General features: G+C 39.7%; 1 protein-coding gene and 1 non-coding gene across 2 annotated transcripts; both read left to right on the top strand.

The window, feature by feature from the left end:
- The first annotated feature begins 629 nt into the window (after positions 1-629).
- Positions 630-13,788, top strand: DENR (density regulated re-initiation and release factor). Its single transcript, XM_068989975.1, has 8 exons — positions 630-735; positions 1,526-1,639; positions 5,352-5,371; positions 6,047-6,131; positions 8,019-8,102; positions 11,126-11,242; positions 11,974-12,113; positions 12,221-13,788. The coding sequence occupies exons 2-8, from the start codon at positions 1,534-1,536 to the stop codon at positions 12,263-12,265; spliced, it is 597 nt and encodes a 198-aa protein (XP_068846076.1). The 5' UTR covers positions 630-735; positions 1,526-1,533; the 3' UTR covers positions 12,266-13,788.
- Positions 10,039-10,168, top strand: LOC138094230 (small nucleolar RNA SNORA70). Its single transcript, XR_011146253.1, has one exon. It is a non-coding gene; the product is annotated as a small nucleolar RNA SNORA70 (small nucleolar RNA).
- Positions 13,789-15,445: the final 1,657 nt, after the last annotated feature.

Below are 15,445 nucleotides of genomic sequence, written 5' to 3'. Positions count from 1 at the left end.
GAAGCCCTAAAATTCCAGCCAAGTAAAACCTAACTTGCAATCTTGAGGTTGTGAATACTTCTTTAGCCTACAGTGACGTGGGAGAGTTTAATTCCAATTTAAAACACATATAAGGATCAGTAAACACCAGGAAGCTGTGAAAATAGTTGTTAGGTTGGTGAGATTGCAGGGCAATGAGAAAAATGGAATAGCATTGACACTGTCTTTTTAAAAAGAATTCCGCCAATATAGGGTAGGGCGTTGAAATTAAACCAAACGCATTTTCCAGTTGCAATCTCCCCGCGGAGGAATGACATCCAATAGGCTGGAGGTTAGTCAGGACTGAAGGAGGCACTCCAGACCCCAGGGGCACGGCCACGTCCCCGCCTCAGCAGCAAGCAGTAAGCAGTCTTCGCTTTCCAAAGAGCGCCCCCTTTCGCGCCGCGACCGCGGATCACCCACCCTCTCCCACAAGTAACGAGCACCGCCTACTGGCTGTCAGCCTCTAGGCTGCTTGGCCCCGCCCCTGAGCGAAATGCGCATGCTCTCCAATTCCTCCCCGCCCCAGCCTTCAGGCTTCTCGCGACAGCCGCCCGGCGGCCACTGAGTCTCGCGATAAAGGCTTATTATCTCGCGGGACCGCCGCTGGTAGACGCGCTCTCGGGCGGCTCTGGCTGGGGAAGAGGAATCGCATGTGTCGCTTCAGCTGGCGGTAGTGGCAGGAGCGGAGGCGGTGGAGGCTGTGCGACCGCCTGGGTAATAACCCCTCGTGCCTCTCCCGCTTCGGAGAAGCTTGTAGAGAGCGTGAGGAAGCTGAGGTGCTGTCCGGCGGAAGGGGGCCGGGCCGGGCGCCTCCACACCCCCGCCCACATGGGCCGCTCTGGTGTCCCCGGGGTTGCCCCTGTCGCTTCAGGTCGCGCCCTCACACCTGACCGCCCTTGTCGCCTTAGTCCTCTTACATTCTGCTCCTTTCTGGTTCTTTTGCCCATATTCTTGTCTCCTCAGACTCTAGTCTCCCCGCCCTCTCCCACTTCCATCCCCTCTCCCGACTCTAAAGCGTCCCTTTCTTGGCATCCAGCCGCCCCCACACCCTGCACTCTGGGCGCCTCCGGCGACCCACCCCTTCTTCACCCCCTCTTCGTAGGTTTTTCCAGCCCCTTCAGCTGCTTCGTGGCCTTTCTCTGTTGTACTTTGGATCCCTTCCGAATCACCCCCTAAACCTTTTGCCTTGCCTCCACCGAGGTCACTATCCCCATCCTTATTTCCCATTGCTGCTGCTTCCACCGGTGCACCCCCCCGCCCCGCCCCTCGTTGTCATGGTCCATTTGCTATGAATCTCACTGTTGTCGCTCGCTTTCCTGGAAAATGGTGTGCCCAGAATTACTCATATTTTATGGATCCAGCTTTTTACCTTTCATTCAGCAGAGAATTGAAACAGATTTGGGGTGGGGGGATTTCTACTGGAAGACAAGGCTACACTTGAACAGTGTTTCTCTCAGGGCCTTGGTCCCAAATAGTGAAGCTGTGTTATTTTCTTTTCTGACAGGTTTTGAAATGGCTGCTGACATTTCTGAATCCGGTGGGCATGATTGCAGAGGAGACCAGAGGAGCAACACCAAGTTAGATGCAGATTACCCACTTCGAGTCCTTTACTGTGGAGGTAAGTGTTGGAAGGCAGAAAATGGCTTTTACTCACCATATTTTTATACGTTATGATCAGTGGCCTCACATTTGGTCCAAGTAATTTTTTCATCTTTGTCATTTGGTGAATCTTTAATTGGGAGTTGGGGAAGAGGAGGCATGGATGAACAGATTTTCCCAACCTGTGGGACTTGTGTCTTGCTACTTGGCCTGGAGAAATTTTCAGTCCGGTTGGAATAGACATGTGTAAATAGATTATTCCAGCCCAAAGTAACTTTCCAGTCTGGCCGTTAAAGTTGGGCTTCTTGTAAGATAATTGACTCTCAGGGATGACTGGATGAGGGAGTGGGAAAATGCATCCTAGATGAAGTGAATAGCTGTGTAAGGAAAAGCTTGTCTGTGGAGAAATAAGCAGTTTTGTATGAGTATAGTGTGTAGTGTAGGAATAGTGTAATAACAAGTGGAAGATGATGAGACTGGAGTGATGGGCAGTAGGACAGTTGATTAATAAAATGTGGATCAGGGTTTTTTTTCCCCTTTGAGTGTGTTTCCTCATTTTCAATTCAGAAATATTTGTTAATTGGAAATAACTAATTTTACTAGCATCTTGAAAAGGTTCAGAAAAATTTGAAGACATACGACAGTAAAGTAAAGGGCAAGTAAATATTATCGTTTTCAGTAAATATTTTTGGCCACTTACTACGTGCCTAACTGTTTTGTGTGCTGGAGACTGAATAATAACTAAGTTAGGAGAAGTCATTGTTCTTGTGGACCTTACCTTCTGTGAATGTAATAGAGATTTCTTCTGGAATTTAAGTACTATAAAAGGAGAAGTGATGTCACTGAGTTGAAAAATTGTATCGACTCATCATTTATTTACTATCTTTGATTAAGAAAATAAAATGAGTATAAAATATCCCAGAGAGTAGGCAGGGGAACTTTATGTAAGGTTGACTTTGGAGTCATGGACCAGGGTTTGCATCCTTACCTTGGGCATTACCAGCCGCTCCTGCTTTATTCTAGCTCTGTGACCTTGGGCAAGTTACCTGATTTCACTAAGGGTTAGAGGTCTGTTTCTTAAGGTCTGTAAAATAAAGATGGTGATTACATCTGAAGTCAGATAATTCCTATAAAGCTGGTTCAGCAATGAATACAAGAACATAATACAGTAAGTGCTCTTATCAAAAAAGTATACTGGTTTAGTTTATTCATTCTTGCTTGTCAGACGTAGTTATGAGTTGCCGTTCTTTGTATCCTAATTCATTGAATCTAAGACTCCGTATGTTATAAGATGCACCATTATTTTAGGTTCCACTGAGGAAGAAAAATTTTTTAAGATTGACATGCCATAATTATGGGATGCATCCCTATAAAAGTGAAAAGAAGAAAGAATTAATGAAATACAGTATATGAAAGCCATCCTTTTCAGTTGCTTATGTCACTTCTGAGATGGCTTTGAATAACTGCACTAAGTATGCATCTAACCCAGTGATATTTCACCAGTAGTCACCAGAGGTCCCTAACCTTTTTGGGAAAGGTTTATTTTTATTTCGCTAGTTTGTATTGATATTCCAGGCACTAGGATGGAGACAGGATTACCTTTTCCTTAAGGAGTTTAAAGTCTAGTTGTAGGAGAAGGACTTAGGGAATATTCAGTGGTAAATTAAATAGTACTGACCAGAGCTGTTAATTAGGATTTTAGGAAAAGGAGGGATCTTTGTTTGAAGGGAAGCTGGGAAAGTGAAGTGAGAAACCTTACGTAATAGGTAGAATTTGCAAGGAAAGGTGGTAAGGTGAAGTCAGTCAGTCGTGTCTGACTCTTTGTGACCCTATGGACTGTAGCCTACAGGCTCTTCCATCCATGGGATTTTCCAGGCAAGAGTACTATGGGGGCAAGGTTTAATATGCTATTTTCAGGGTAGAGGGGGAAAAAAAAGGAGCTAATTGGTGCAGAATGCTGGTTGAAATATAGTGAAAAACAAAGGTACGTGGGATGGGGTCATTTCCAGGGAGACATTTGTCTGCAGTACTGAGACTTCAGAATCTGAAGTCAGTCTGAGTTTGAATCCTGGCTTAGCCAGGATTGGTCAAGCCAGGCCAGTGACCTTGGCCAGTTCCTCATCCAGAAAATGGATAACAGAGCCTGCCTCAGCGGGCTGTTGAAAAGAATAAAATAATGCTTCCGAAGGCCCCATCTCCTAATAACACCACATTGTGAATTTTGAGGGGACACAAACATGAAGACCATAGCAGAAGGTTTCATGGATGATGGACTTTGTTCTTCATATATCATCAGCAGGTACATAAGATCAGGTTGTTAGTGATGTAAAGCTGGTGACTACTCAGTATTTTCATTGAAGAGCTATAGTTTACAAATAGTAAATCATCTGTGGAGGAAAATTGACTCAAATAATGTGAAACTTGGAAGATTTGTCCAACTTTTTTCATATTAGAATTTTGCTGAACTGAATATTATTTGAAATGGTGTACAAAATTTTATGATTTTAGAGTTTGCAGTAATGGTATTTAACCTGTAATTATATCCTGAAAGTGTGGCTGAATATTTGTTCCTACTAGTGATTGAACTTGAACCGTGAAGATTAGAGAGCTCTGGTTAAGCAGACAGAGCTTTAGTGGGAAACTCTAAACTGAAATAAAGAGATGGTGCATTTTATCGAATAGTTTCTGCCACATTACCACTTTTGTCATTGGGTGAGCTATTTAACCTATTTCAGGGCTTCATCTTTAAAAGACTGATGGGCTGGTACACAGCTGCATTGCCTTGATAGGTTCTGTGATCTAATTGAGTAAACCAGCATGAGCTTCAGAAACAGACCAGGGTTCAAATCTTGATCTAACCAGATGCAAATGAATTACTTGTTCTAAGTCTCATTTTTCTCAATCATAATAAACATATGGTAGTTCTTACCTTATCAGGCTGTGGTGATGAAACATGATACAAAGTATAACAGAGTGCCTGGGATGTGCCCAGTAGATGGTAATTGCTGTTACTGGTAATGGTGTACTACCTGTCCTCTCCCTCACAGGCCTCAAGGTGTTGGGGCCACTGAACCAGTCCATTCCTCACGTTAAAAATTAAAATAAGCAGTTGACCCAGTAATAGAGTTATAGTTAAAACTGGGAAACTTGAGTTTTTCTAGTCCCTTAGCCTTTGCAGGCTATCTAGTGACAAGACTGAACCAACCTCCCTTTGAAGGAAGGAAATTCAGTTTCATGATCTTGTATAGCATAACATGAAAAGAAGAGGAAAACTATTGGATAGAAATGGTAGCAGAGGTGCTGCTGAAGTCTGTAAATGTGTTAGTATGAACGGAAATTAGCGGCTGTTTTAGTGAAGTTATCAAAAGAAATAACCAGCTCCATTTAAGCTTTGTGCATGGGTAATGGTTCCCATCCTAGCTTAGATTCCAACCCATTGAAGTGGTTGTGGTAAAACCGTAAGACATGCCAGATAGTATAGTTTGATGTTTTAGCAACTGAAGGAGACATTGTTCTTTAGATCAAAAAAACAAATCAAGATAGTATCTCTACTAACCATGTGCCATTAACCTCAAAAAAAGCACATGATGGGGGTAGTATTTGAAAAGTGGTATAGAAAAGTTATAGGGAAAAATAGAAATGAAGCATTTTGTCAAATTAAAAATAAGTCCTGTGTGTGTGTACTTATTTATTTATTTGTATTTTCAACTCTTTTCTCTCCATTTCCCCAGTCTGTTCATTACCAACAGAGGTAAGTTCTTTTCAAATTCTTTTTTTTTTTTAATTTGAGGTCATTGATTTTATAGCTAGCTTGGGAACTTCATTTTGTTATTTTTCATTTTCTGTTATTTGCTGGCAGAGTTTCAACCTTTTACAGAGGACTTTGGTTTAGAATGATTTTATGGTCCTACAAATTGTTTTTTTTAGACTTTGTGTGTGTGTGCGTCTTTTGCACTTGGCTATACATAGTTTGGATTTTTGCACAGAACTCATGGTCAGCCAATAAAACGAGTAACCTTAAAGTCAAAGTTTAACATCCAAACAGAGAATAGAAAGCATAAATTATGTGTAAGGCTTTCTGTTGATAAGCTTCTAAGTCAGGCTCTGTGGGCAGATCATAAAAATGAGATGCCTATATGCCTGAAGCAAGAAATGTTTGTGGTTATTTTTGTCTGTTTCCTCCTTTTTCTAATGGCCCTTATGTTTGTCGGAAAGGAAATAAATTGCTACAGTGAGGAGGTGTGTTTTAATTTTTAATTTCTTATGGGACATTTCCTGTTTGAATACAGATTTTCTGTGGATGAGACATTAGGTGGGAGTAGTTGATTTTATCATTCTATAAATAGCAAGCACAGGGAATGAGTTTTTAATTAAAATGATTAAAAATATACTGTTGTGACTCAGTTTGTTCTTTTCCCCCCTCTAGTACTGTGAATATATGCCTGATGTTGCTAAATGTAGACAATGGTTAGAGAAGAATTTTCCAAATGAGTTTGCAAAACTTACTGTAGGTATGAACATTTTTTTTTCTTTCATAAAAGCCTATACACCTGAAACAGATGCATGTAGGGCATTATTTTAAAGATACAAAAGTCCTCTAGTAGGAACAGAATTGTATCACTCTATATATCTATTGACTTTAAAACTGTTTTAAGTTCTTGGCTTAATTAAGATTTCTTACATAAAATCACAGACCACTTCATGAGTCTTATCTGGATAGGATAGGTCAAAATATCAACTTTCTTATATAAAGAGTAAATGATTTAGGAACATATATTTTCACTCATTTGCTTAACAAATTATTTCTTGTATGCCTGCTATATGCTACACACTCTTTTAGATGCTGAGAATAAAGCAGTAAACAAAAGACCTGGTCTTTGGAAATTATATTATAGAAGTAGAGACAAAATAAGTAAAACAAGACAAATGAAATAAATACATTAAATTATGATAAGCAGGGAATGGAAAGATAAGAATTTAGGGGGAGGGAATTTGAAATCTTCAAAGATTTTGCTGAAAAGATGGCATTTGAATAAAGACCTAAAATAAGTGAGGGAGAGAGTCCTTTGAATATCTGGGTGAAGAATTTTCCAGGCAGATAGCACAACCAGTGCAAAGGCCCTGAGGCAAACACTTACCACATACAGCATATTTAGAAAACAGCAAGGTGGCCTTTTTTTTTTTTTCCTTTGGTGGGAAGGTGGTCAGGGGAAGGTAGGCGATGAAGTCAGAGAAGTAACAAAGGACTGTGTCTTAAAGAGCAAGTCTTGGCTTTTCTGAATGAGATGAGAAGCCTTTGGAGCAGTTTGAGCAGAAGAATGATGATAACGTCTTTTGTTTCAACAGCATCTTTGGCTGCTATATTAAAATAGACTGAAGAGAGACTTCCCTGGTGGTCCAGTGGTTAAGACTGGGCTTCCAGAGCAGGGATGTAGGGGACTCAGATTCAATCCCTGGTCAAAGAACTAAGATCCCACATGCTGCATGGCGTGGCTAAAAAAAAAAAAAGACTGAAGAGAGGCATAGGCAGCAAAGCAGGGAGATCAAGTAGGTGGCTCTTGCAGTGATTGGGTCAGGAGGATGACCACCTAGTCCTGGATGGTAGCAGTGGGGTGGTGAGAAGTGGTCAGATTCTGGACATGTCTTGAAGGTAGAGCTGACAGGGTCTCCTGATGTGTTGCATGTGGGATGTGAGGAAAAGGGCCAGCTAGACTTCTGACCGAAGCAACTAGAAAGAGTTGCTGTTGCCAAAGGTAAGGAAAACTGCAGAAAAACAGATTTTCTCAGTTAACAAATTGATGGCTTTTCTTACAAGTCTGGTAAAAATGAAGGCAGTAGCAGAAGAAAGGAAACCCTGGGCCAGAAACAGGGCGTATACCCAATGTTATCCTGCTATTTGCTGCTTTGATTTTCAGATAGTTTTCCATGCGGCACAACCCCTGAGACAACATGGTCCGTCTGTGATTGGATAAGCACCCTCAAATCTGATGTAACAGTCAGTCTGCCTGGTGGTCCCTGAACATGTGACTTGCCTAGGACGTATCTTAATATTAAGGACCAGGCTTTCTGTTAACAGAATCAGTATGCTTGATGCTAAACACTCCTGTCGAGTCTTGAGGGTTTTATGCTACTTTAATGTGGCTTCTGTCACCATACACTTACCATAATGACTTCAGAATCAGGCCTGATAGGAGTCCAGGAATATAATCACTGACTTTATAAATGTTACACTCACTTATTGGTAAAATATCTTATTTATCTGTAAAGGTATTATCCTTCAATTAAAAAATAAATAAACTTTAAAAAATACCTTATTTGTGTATGAGGTTTCTCAGGGGTAATTTCATGTTAATATGAAGTGATGTCAGTGCTTATAAGGGTTTTGTTTTTACATCTAGAAAATTCACCCAAACAAGAAGCTGGAATTAGTGAGGGTCAAGGAACAGCAGGGGAAGAGGAAGAGAAGAAAAAACAAAAGAGAGGTGAGGCGTGATTTGATTTACACAAAACATACTGCTAGGATAGAGCTTCCCAGAAAGCTCAGAATCCACCTGCCAACGCAGGAAACGCAGGTTCAATCCCTGGGTTGTGAAGATCCCCTTGAGAAGGAAATAGCAACCCATCCCAGTATTCTTTCCTAGGAAATCCCATGGACAGAAGAGCCTGGTGGGCTACAGTCCGTGGGATTGCAAAAAAGTTGGACATGACTTAGCAACTAAACAACAACAACCACTAGAAGAAATAGGAAGTGAAAGCATTCCCAAACTGAATAACATCTTCCTGTTACTGCCTTCTATGTGAATACCATACAGAGGGGTACAGGATCGTTCTCAGGATGACTGGATTTCCTATGATTTGCTCTATCAGTAAATTGGACCCAAGGAAACGTGTTTCATTTGCCATGTATATACATTAAAAAGCAGCCAGCCAGCTTGTTTATGACTTAAAAACTTTGTTACCTTATAAAAATATGTGTATTCTATTTAATTAGAGTGAGGACATTTATAAAAGATTTTGTTCTCTCCTTATTTCTGTCAGCTCAGTTGAATTTTTCTTTTCACAACTGATGAATATACTTGTCTACCTCTCCTTCTAAAATGAATTTCTTGTGCCTTGTATCCTATCCCTGCCTGTTTCTTCCTGAATTAACTCTCCCATGACTAAAATCAGCTTATAAATATTTTCTAGGACTTCGCATTAAAAACAAAAAACATTCCGCCAAGAACTCGTGTCTCTCTTTGCCATATTCTCCTCCCCGTTCCCTTCTTTGCTAGACTTCCTCGCTAAGACTAGACTCAGCTAGCCTCCTTTCAGTTCAGTCATTGAGTCTTGACTCCTCAGTCTATCCTCACCTGGCTTTCATGCCACTGAAACTCCTCTGACCAGGGTCACACATGGCTGGGGGGTTGCTCAGTGGTGAGAGCGCGTCTGAGTGCTCCCTTCCTGAAGTGTTGTCCTTGCTCCTTCGTTCTGCTTTCTTTCCTCCTCAGGCTTCTGTGCAGACTTCTCCCTTCTGTCCCTTTAAAAAAATGGTGTTTCCCAGGACTCTGTGCACTTACGTTCTCATTCTGCATATCCTCCCTGGATGATTCTTCTGCATCCTTAACTATTGCCCCAACTCTGCACTTAGAACTCCCAAATCTAGTCCTGGGTCATGTTTCTAGACTAGAAATGCGCATAGTCCCATAAGCACTTAAAACACAGCACTTCCAAAGTAAACTTACTTAAGTCCCAAATCTGCGTCTTTTGTTTTTTGATTAACGACAGCACAGTTTATCCAGTCATTTGAGCCCTAAACCTGAGAGCCATTTTGGCTTCTTTCTTTTTGCCTCTTTGAATCAGTTCTGAATTCTGTGATCTCATCTCCTTTCTCTGTTTATTCTGTGCCTAGTGGCCATTGCTGTTGCCACTGCTTTATTTAGATTTTGATTAGTTTCTGCCTGAACTAATGTAGAAGCCTCCTCAGTGGCCTCTCTTTCATTGCTCTTCACAGACCCACCCTCCACACGGTATGATGATCTTGACAGACCATAAATTAATGATTTCACTCTTGCATAGTCACTTGTTTGCTGGCTTCTTTTATTTGCAGTATAACAGAGCTTGACGTACTAGTCCTTAAAGTGAAGTGAAGTTGCTCAGTTGTGTCCGACTCTTAGCGACCCCATGGACTGTAGCCTGCCAGACTTCTCTGACCATGGGATTCTCCAGGCAAGAATACTGGAGTGGGTTACCATTTCCTTCTCTAGGGAATCTTCCTGACTCAGGGATCGATCCCGGGTCCCCTGCATTGGAGGCAGACACTTTAACCTCTGAGCCACAGGGAAGCTAACCAGGGAAGTCCTTAAATGACTGGTATATAATATTTGCCTATCTGGCTCTCTTTCCTACATATCATAAGCTTCCTTCAGACAAGTGTATTTGCAGCCAGTTAAGCCAACCATGCTCTTTTCCCCGTGGGGCTCAGTGTGCAGTGGTTGTGAACAGCACACTACCTCCTCTGTAGTGTATTCAGCTTGTGGCCTGTATGAGTTGCCCTAAGGAGACAGCCCTTTCCAGTGGGCACTCGCATCCGCCCTAATGAGACCACCCCAGTTTAGGCTCCAGACAGGTATGTGAAGGGCCTTTGGAAAGCCCCAGGACACAGTGGCCAGGGTCCACATTGGTCAAGTTGCGATGTCCATCCATACCAAGCTGCAGAATAAGGAGCATGTGATTGAGGCGCTCTGCAGGGCCAAGCTCAAGTTCCCTGGGTACCAGACGATCCACATCACCAAGAACTGGGGATTTACTAAGTTTAATGTGGATGAGTTTGAAAACATGGAGGCAGAAAAGCGGCTCGTCCCAGATAGTTGTGGGGTCAAGTACAACCCTAACCATGGCCCCCTGGACAAGTGGCAGGCCCTGCACTCATGGGAACCTACTGTCTTTTCCTTACTACGCCAACCAATAAATCCTACTTTCCTGTTACACACCAAAAGACAAAGTGTAGTTCTCAATTACAGCATCCTTTCTTGTCTCTGTACTCGTTTCCTTTTTTATATCCCCACCAGCCCTTTTCCCTTCAAAAGGACTTATTCTGCAGGCACTTAGATGGCTTTCTCTGGGAAACTTTTTCTGTCCTCTGAAAGTAGAGTAAGCCGTTCCTCTGCAGAGCTTATGGTAGTGCTGTGTTCATGGATCCTATTTCAGTATAGACCAGACTGCTGTAATTTAACCTGTTGTCTCCTTGCCCTGGACTGAGAGCCTCTGGAGGACAGGGGCTGTGTTTTTGTTCTCTTCATCTTTGTGTCCTCAGCCCTTAGTGCAGCGCACAGCACATACTACTTAATATGTATTGACTGAATGAATACTCATGCCTGTGTTTATATTAATCATGAATTTTGTATTAGAAAAAGAAACTTTAGAAATTAATATTTCATACCTTTTGAAAATCAGTATATTTAAAGATAGTATTCTCTATTTATGATAAAACAACTAATCCTGAACTGTTTCTTAATAAATAAAGGTGGAAGGGGTCAAATAAAACAGAAAAAGAAAACTGTACCACAAAAAGTTACGATAGCCAAAATTCCCAGAGCAAAGAAGAAATATGTAACAAGAGTGTGTGGCCTTGCAACTTTTGGTGAGTTCAAGCTTAAGTATGTTTAAAATTTGTGAATTTTATTCATTAATTCATTTCATTCTCTCTTTTTAATCTAGTATCATGAAAATTTTACAGTTCTGTTTCTTGCTAAGAAGGATACAAAATGAGATTTTTGATTTCTAACTATAGTCAAACTTAAAATCTTAAAAATCTTTTGCAGAGGGGAATGGTTTAACTTTTTTCATTCCAGAATTTCTGCTTGTGCACGTTTTATCTAAAATGAGGGCTGGACAGGTTTCCCTTTAAGGTCTACCAGCACTGCTCCTCTTTCCCTCCCAGTCTCAGTAGCCAAACAGTTGCAAAATGACCTGTCCCCTCTGGATGACAGTAGAGGGTGAGGGAAGGTGGTTAGTGGTAGAGTGTCTTCCTTTGTAAAAAGGGATAACCACAAGAACTTCGTTTACTTGGAAGTGTATATGTAATGTTGGAATTCATGTGTTCCTGGATTTATTTTGGTCTTACTATATGAATCAGGAATAGTATGGATGATCTTATTTTTATGTACTGAGGCTTTATCTGACCTTAAAAATGTTACATTGTTCAGATGACTGCCTATGGGTAGTTTGTAATTACTGTTCTGAAAGGAACATGAAACCCATTAATATGATCTGTTTTATGAATTTAAAATGCAGATTAAATTTCAAAATGGAAAAATATCTTTGACATGATTCCAATTATAGTCTCACTGTTTCTTTGTTTTAAAATAACAGAAATTGATCTTAAAGAAGCACAAAGATTTTTTGCTCAGAAATTCTCCTGTGGTGCCTCAGTAACAGGGGAGGATGAAATCATCATTCAGGGAGACTTTACAGATGATATTATTGATGTCATTCAGGAAAAATGGCCAGAGGTGAGTATTTGGAACCTGTGCATCTATAGAAGTAAGTTACTAAAGCAGTTGCTTCCATGTTAGTTGCTAAGCACAGCTCATTAAATGTAATTATTTGTGTTTTATAGGTGGATGATGATAGCATTGAAGATCTTGGAGAAGTGAAGAAGTGATTTTGAAAATGTGTCTGTATTTAATGATCTGAGCTGATTGTTGATGTGGCCAAAGGGAGAGAGGCCTTTTAAAAATATATATATTTATCCTACAGTAAAACTGTAGCCTACCCTTCACCCTTGGAATTTTCACTGTTCTGTACAAGGCTGCTTGTTTTTTGGTGTTTTGGTTTTTTTTTTAATTGCCAAAGTCTAATAAACAGGAGAGACTGTCATGCTTATGCATGAGATAGAATTTAGTCAAATAAAAATTTTTGGTCATTTGGTACTGACTTTTCTCTTTCTTTTTAACTTTATTTTTGGAAAAACTAGATTTTCTGTGGAAAGCTTTTCTGTTGATTATTTTTAAATACAATTTAATCAAAAATGATTTTTTTAATTTGAGTGATATTTTAAAGATTTGAATTTGGCTTTATCACCAGTAATAACTGTCTCCTTGCTTATTTGGTGTGGTAGTTTTGAGATGCTTGAATATCTCATGGATGTATGGTTGAATTTGCTTCATGGTCACCAACCAAGTTCACTTTGTGGGCATATTAACATATTGTTGGTAACAGCTGTTTGAGCTGTTGTGGAGATTATTTAGTAAAGTATATTAAAAGCCTTAAAACCATCTGCACTGTTTGACCCACTTCTTTGGCATTATCCTAAAGATATAATGGCTGCTTAAAACTATGGATGAGGGTGTTCATCACAGTGCTACTCATAATATTTAAAAAATCGCAAATGGTTATAAATTCAACAGTTGGGAAATGGTTAAAGAAATGATGGTGTGTCATGTGGTAGGATATTTGCTTATATTTTAAAAATACTGTCTAAGAATACTTGGAAAGGTGTTTGATAATGCTAAGTAGGAGGTCAGACACCCAAATCCATTTTATACATTATTTTCATCGTCTTGAGTGGACAACCATTCAGAGAGCCTGAGTTCTTGTTCTGGCTGTAAATTTATGTGAGTGAAATTCTTCTAGTCACTTGAAAATAATATACAGCATTGCTCAGTATAGTCTGGGAAGCAGCAATTGAAATGTGTTTTTCTCAGAAGAGAAGCAGTCAGTGAATCTTAATGAATATATTAAATGAATTTAAACTGTTTTTATAAAGGTCCTAAGTCTGGTGCTACAAATTGGAAAGAAGACTCAGTGGTATTTTAAGTTGCTGTTGACACTTTTAAGAAAGTTAGAACCCATTGTCTGTTGCCATGCAGAATACCATCTTGAATGAATGAGTGGGTTTTTGAGTATTGAAACGTTAGGAAGAATGTATAAATAAAGATGTAAATTAAGAAAATGAAATTCTGCATCAACTGTGAGTTTAGTTAAATAAAATTATCTAATGAAGCAAATTTATCCATTAAGACCACTTGATATGTGTTATGTATGTATTCTCTTGGTGCTGGAAGATGTCTATGTGCTTGTATCAACACACGTGACTTCATGTAAAGATTCTTAATGTTCACAGTTCTTGGCAAATGCAGTTTCAGTCCATTTATAGCCACAGTGGATGTTACTGCAGGAAAATGCAGGATTAAAACTGTCCTTGTGTATATGTGTGAATCTTTTTCTTTGACTTGAAATTTAAAATGCAACTGTTTAATCTCTGATTAAAACCTATTGTTCAAGGGGAATTCTGTGGCCGTCCAGTGGTTAGGACTCAGCATTTTCACAGCTGTGGCCTGGGTTCAGTCCCTTGTCAGGGAACTAAGATCCCACAAGCCTCATGGCATGGCCACACACACACACTATATATATATATATAGTTCAAGGACTGAGTTGAATTCATACATTTTATGTATACTTTTATTATGTAAATACTTTCACAATCTAGTATTTTTAGCAAAAAGAATAAACAGCCTTATATGTGTAAGAGATTTACAATGATTAAGCTGGCAACTTCAAATACAAATATAGTTTTGGTATGTAGTGTCTTATTTTTAAAAAAATGCTGGCAATATATGGTTTTAAATTCCTTTTTAGTTGTTAAATAGTTGTTAAATAACATTAAGTCAGCTGTCACTTAGGTATAATCCATGGTAGCTTTCTCATTCTTAAAAATTAATAATTTTTTAAAAACAATTTATACCTTTTAGATTCTGTTATTTACTAAATGCCTTTACTTAGAAAATATGGTAGAGAAACTGGAATGAGTCTGTGGAGTTCATCAATTTGAATTAGTGTATAACTAGATGCTGTTTAATTATATTTTCTCTTTAAAGATTTTTTACCTTAAAATACTAAGATTTTTGATTTGCAGCTAGTCATAATAACTCTCTTACCCACATTCAGTTGGTACTTAGCAACCATAACTCATAAAAATGAGCCTCATTTCTTAACTGCTTCGTATACTTGTACCTTTAAAGTGAATATTAGGCATGTGATTGGCTGGTAAAGAATGACATTTTAGGGCTTCCTAAAACTCCCAAATTTTACAAAAGTGAAATTTGAGAAGCATGTAAGTTAAAATTTTCCTCACTTGGAAAATTGACATTCAACCACACTCCTTTTCATCTTTCTCATTCCACCACCACAACTTACTGCATAGTCATCTATTGATAGGTCATTTAACAATTAGTCAGCATTTGCTTTCTTGATTTTTAAACTCTAAGGCATTGTCTTGTTGGTTCTCCTGAACATGAGCCAATCCTAAGGAGACAAGTGTCATCCAAATCAGTAAAGTTTCAAGATAAGATTTTTTTTCTTTTTAAAAAATGTTGGCAGTGCTGAAACTTCATTGCTGCAAGAGCTTTTCTGTAGTTGAGAGTGCAGGCTACTTTCTAGTTTTGGTTTGCAGGCTTCTCATTGCGGTGGCTTCTCTTGCTGTGGAGCATGGTCTTCAGTGGTGGTGGCTCCCCAGCTCTGTAGCACAGGGTCGATAGTTGTGCACAGGCTTAGTTGCTCTGCAGCATGTGGGGTCTTCCCCAAACAGGGATCGAACCGGTGTCTCCTACGTTGGCAGGTGGATTCTTTACCATTGAGCCACCAGGGAAGCTCCAAGGTAAGAAATTTAAAATTTGTTTTTTCCATGTTCAGGTTATCTTTTATGAACACGAGGACGTGTTTTGCTAATTCACAGTCAACCAAAAGTAAAGTTGAAATACTAGTACAAATGTGTCTTGCCAGCACTGCCATCTTATGGGTTAAGCAGTAGGGGTGGGTGACCAGAGGTTAAATATAATAAGCA

The sequence above is a fragment of the Capricornis sumatraensis genome, chromosome 17 (assembly GCF_032405125.1).
Source record: "Capricornis sumatraensis isolate serow.1 chromosome 17, serow.2, whole genome shotgun sequence".
Classification (NCBI taxonomy): domain Eukaryota; kingdom Metazoa; phylum Chordata; class Mammalia; order Artiodactyla; family Bovidae; genus Capricornis; species Capricornis sumatraensis.
The sequence above is the reverse complement of the archived record's forward strand: the minus strand, read 5'-3'. Positions and strand labels throughout refer to the sequence as shown.

Coding starts and splice junctions, on each gene's coding strand:
- DENR (XM_068989975.1), top strand. CDS start 1,534: ATGGCTGCTGACATTTCTGAATCCGGTGGGCATGATTGCAGAGGAGAC. Junction 8,103..11,125: donor GAAGAAAAAACAAAAGAGAG/GTGAGGCGTGAT, acceptor TAATAAATAAAG/GTGGAAGGGGTCAAATAAAA. Junction 11,243..11,973: donor GTGTGGCCTTGCAACTTTTG/GTGAGTTCAAGC, acceptor TTAAAATAACAG/AAATTGATCTTAAAGAAGCA.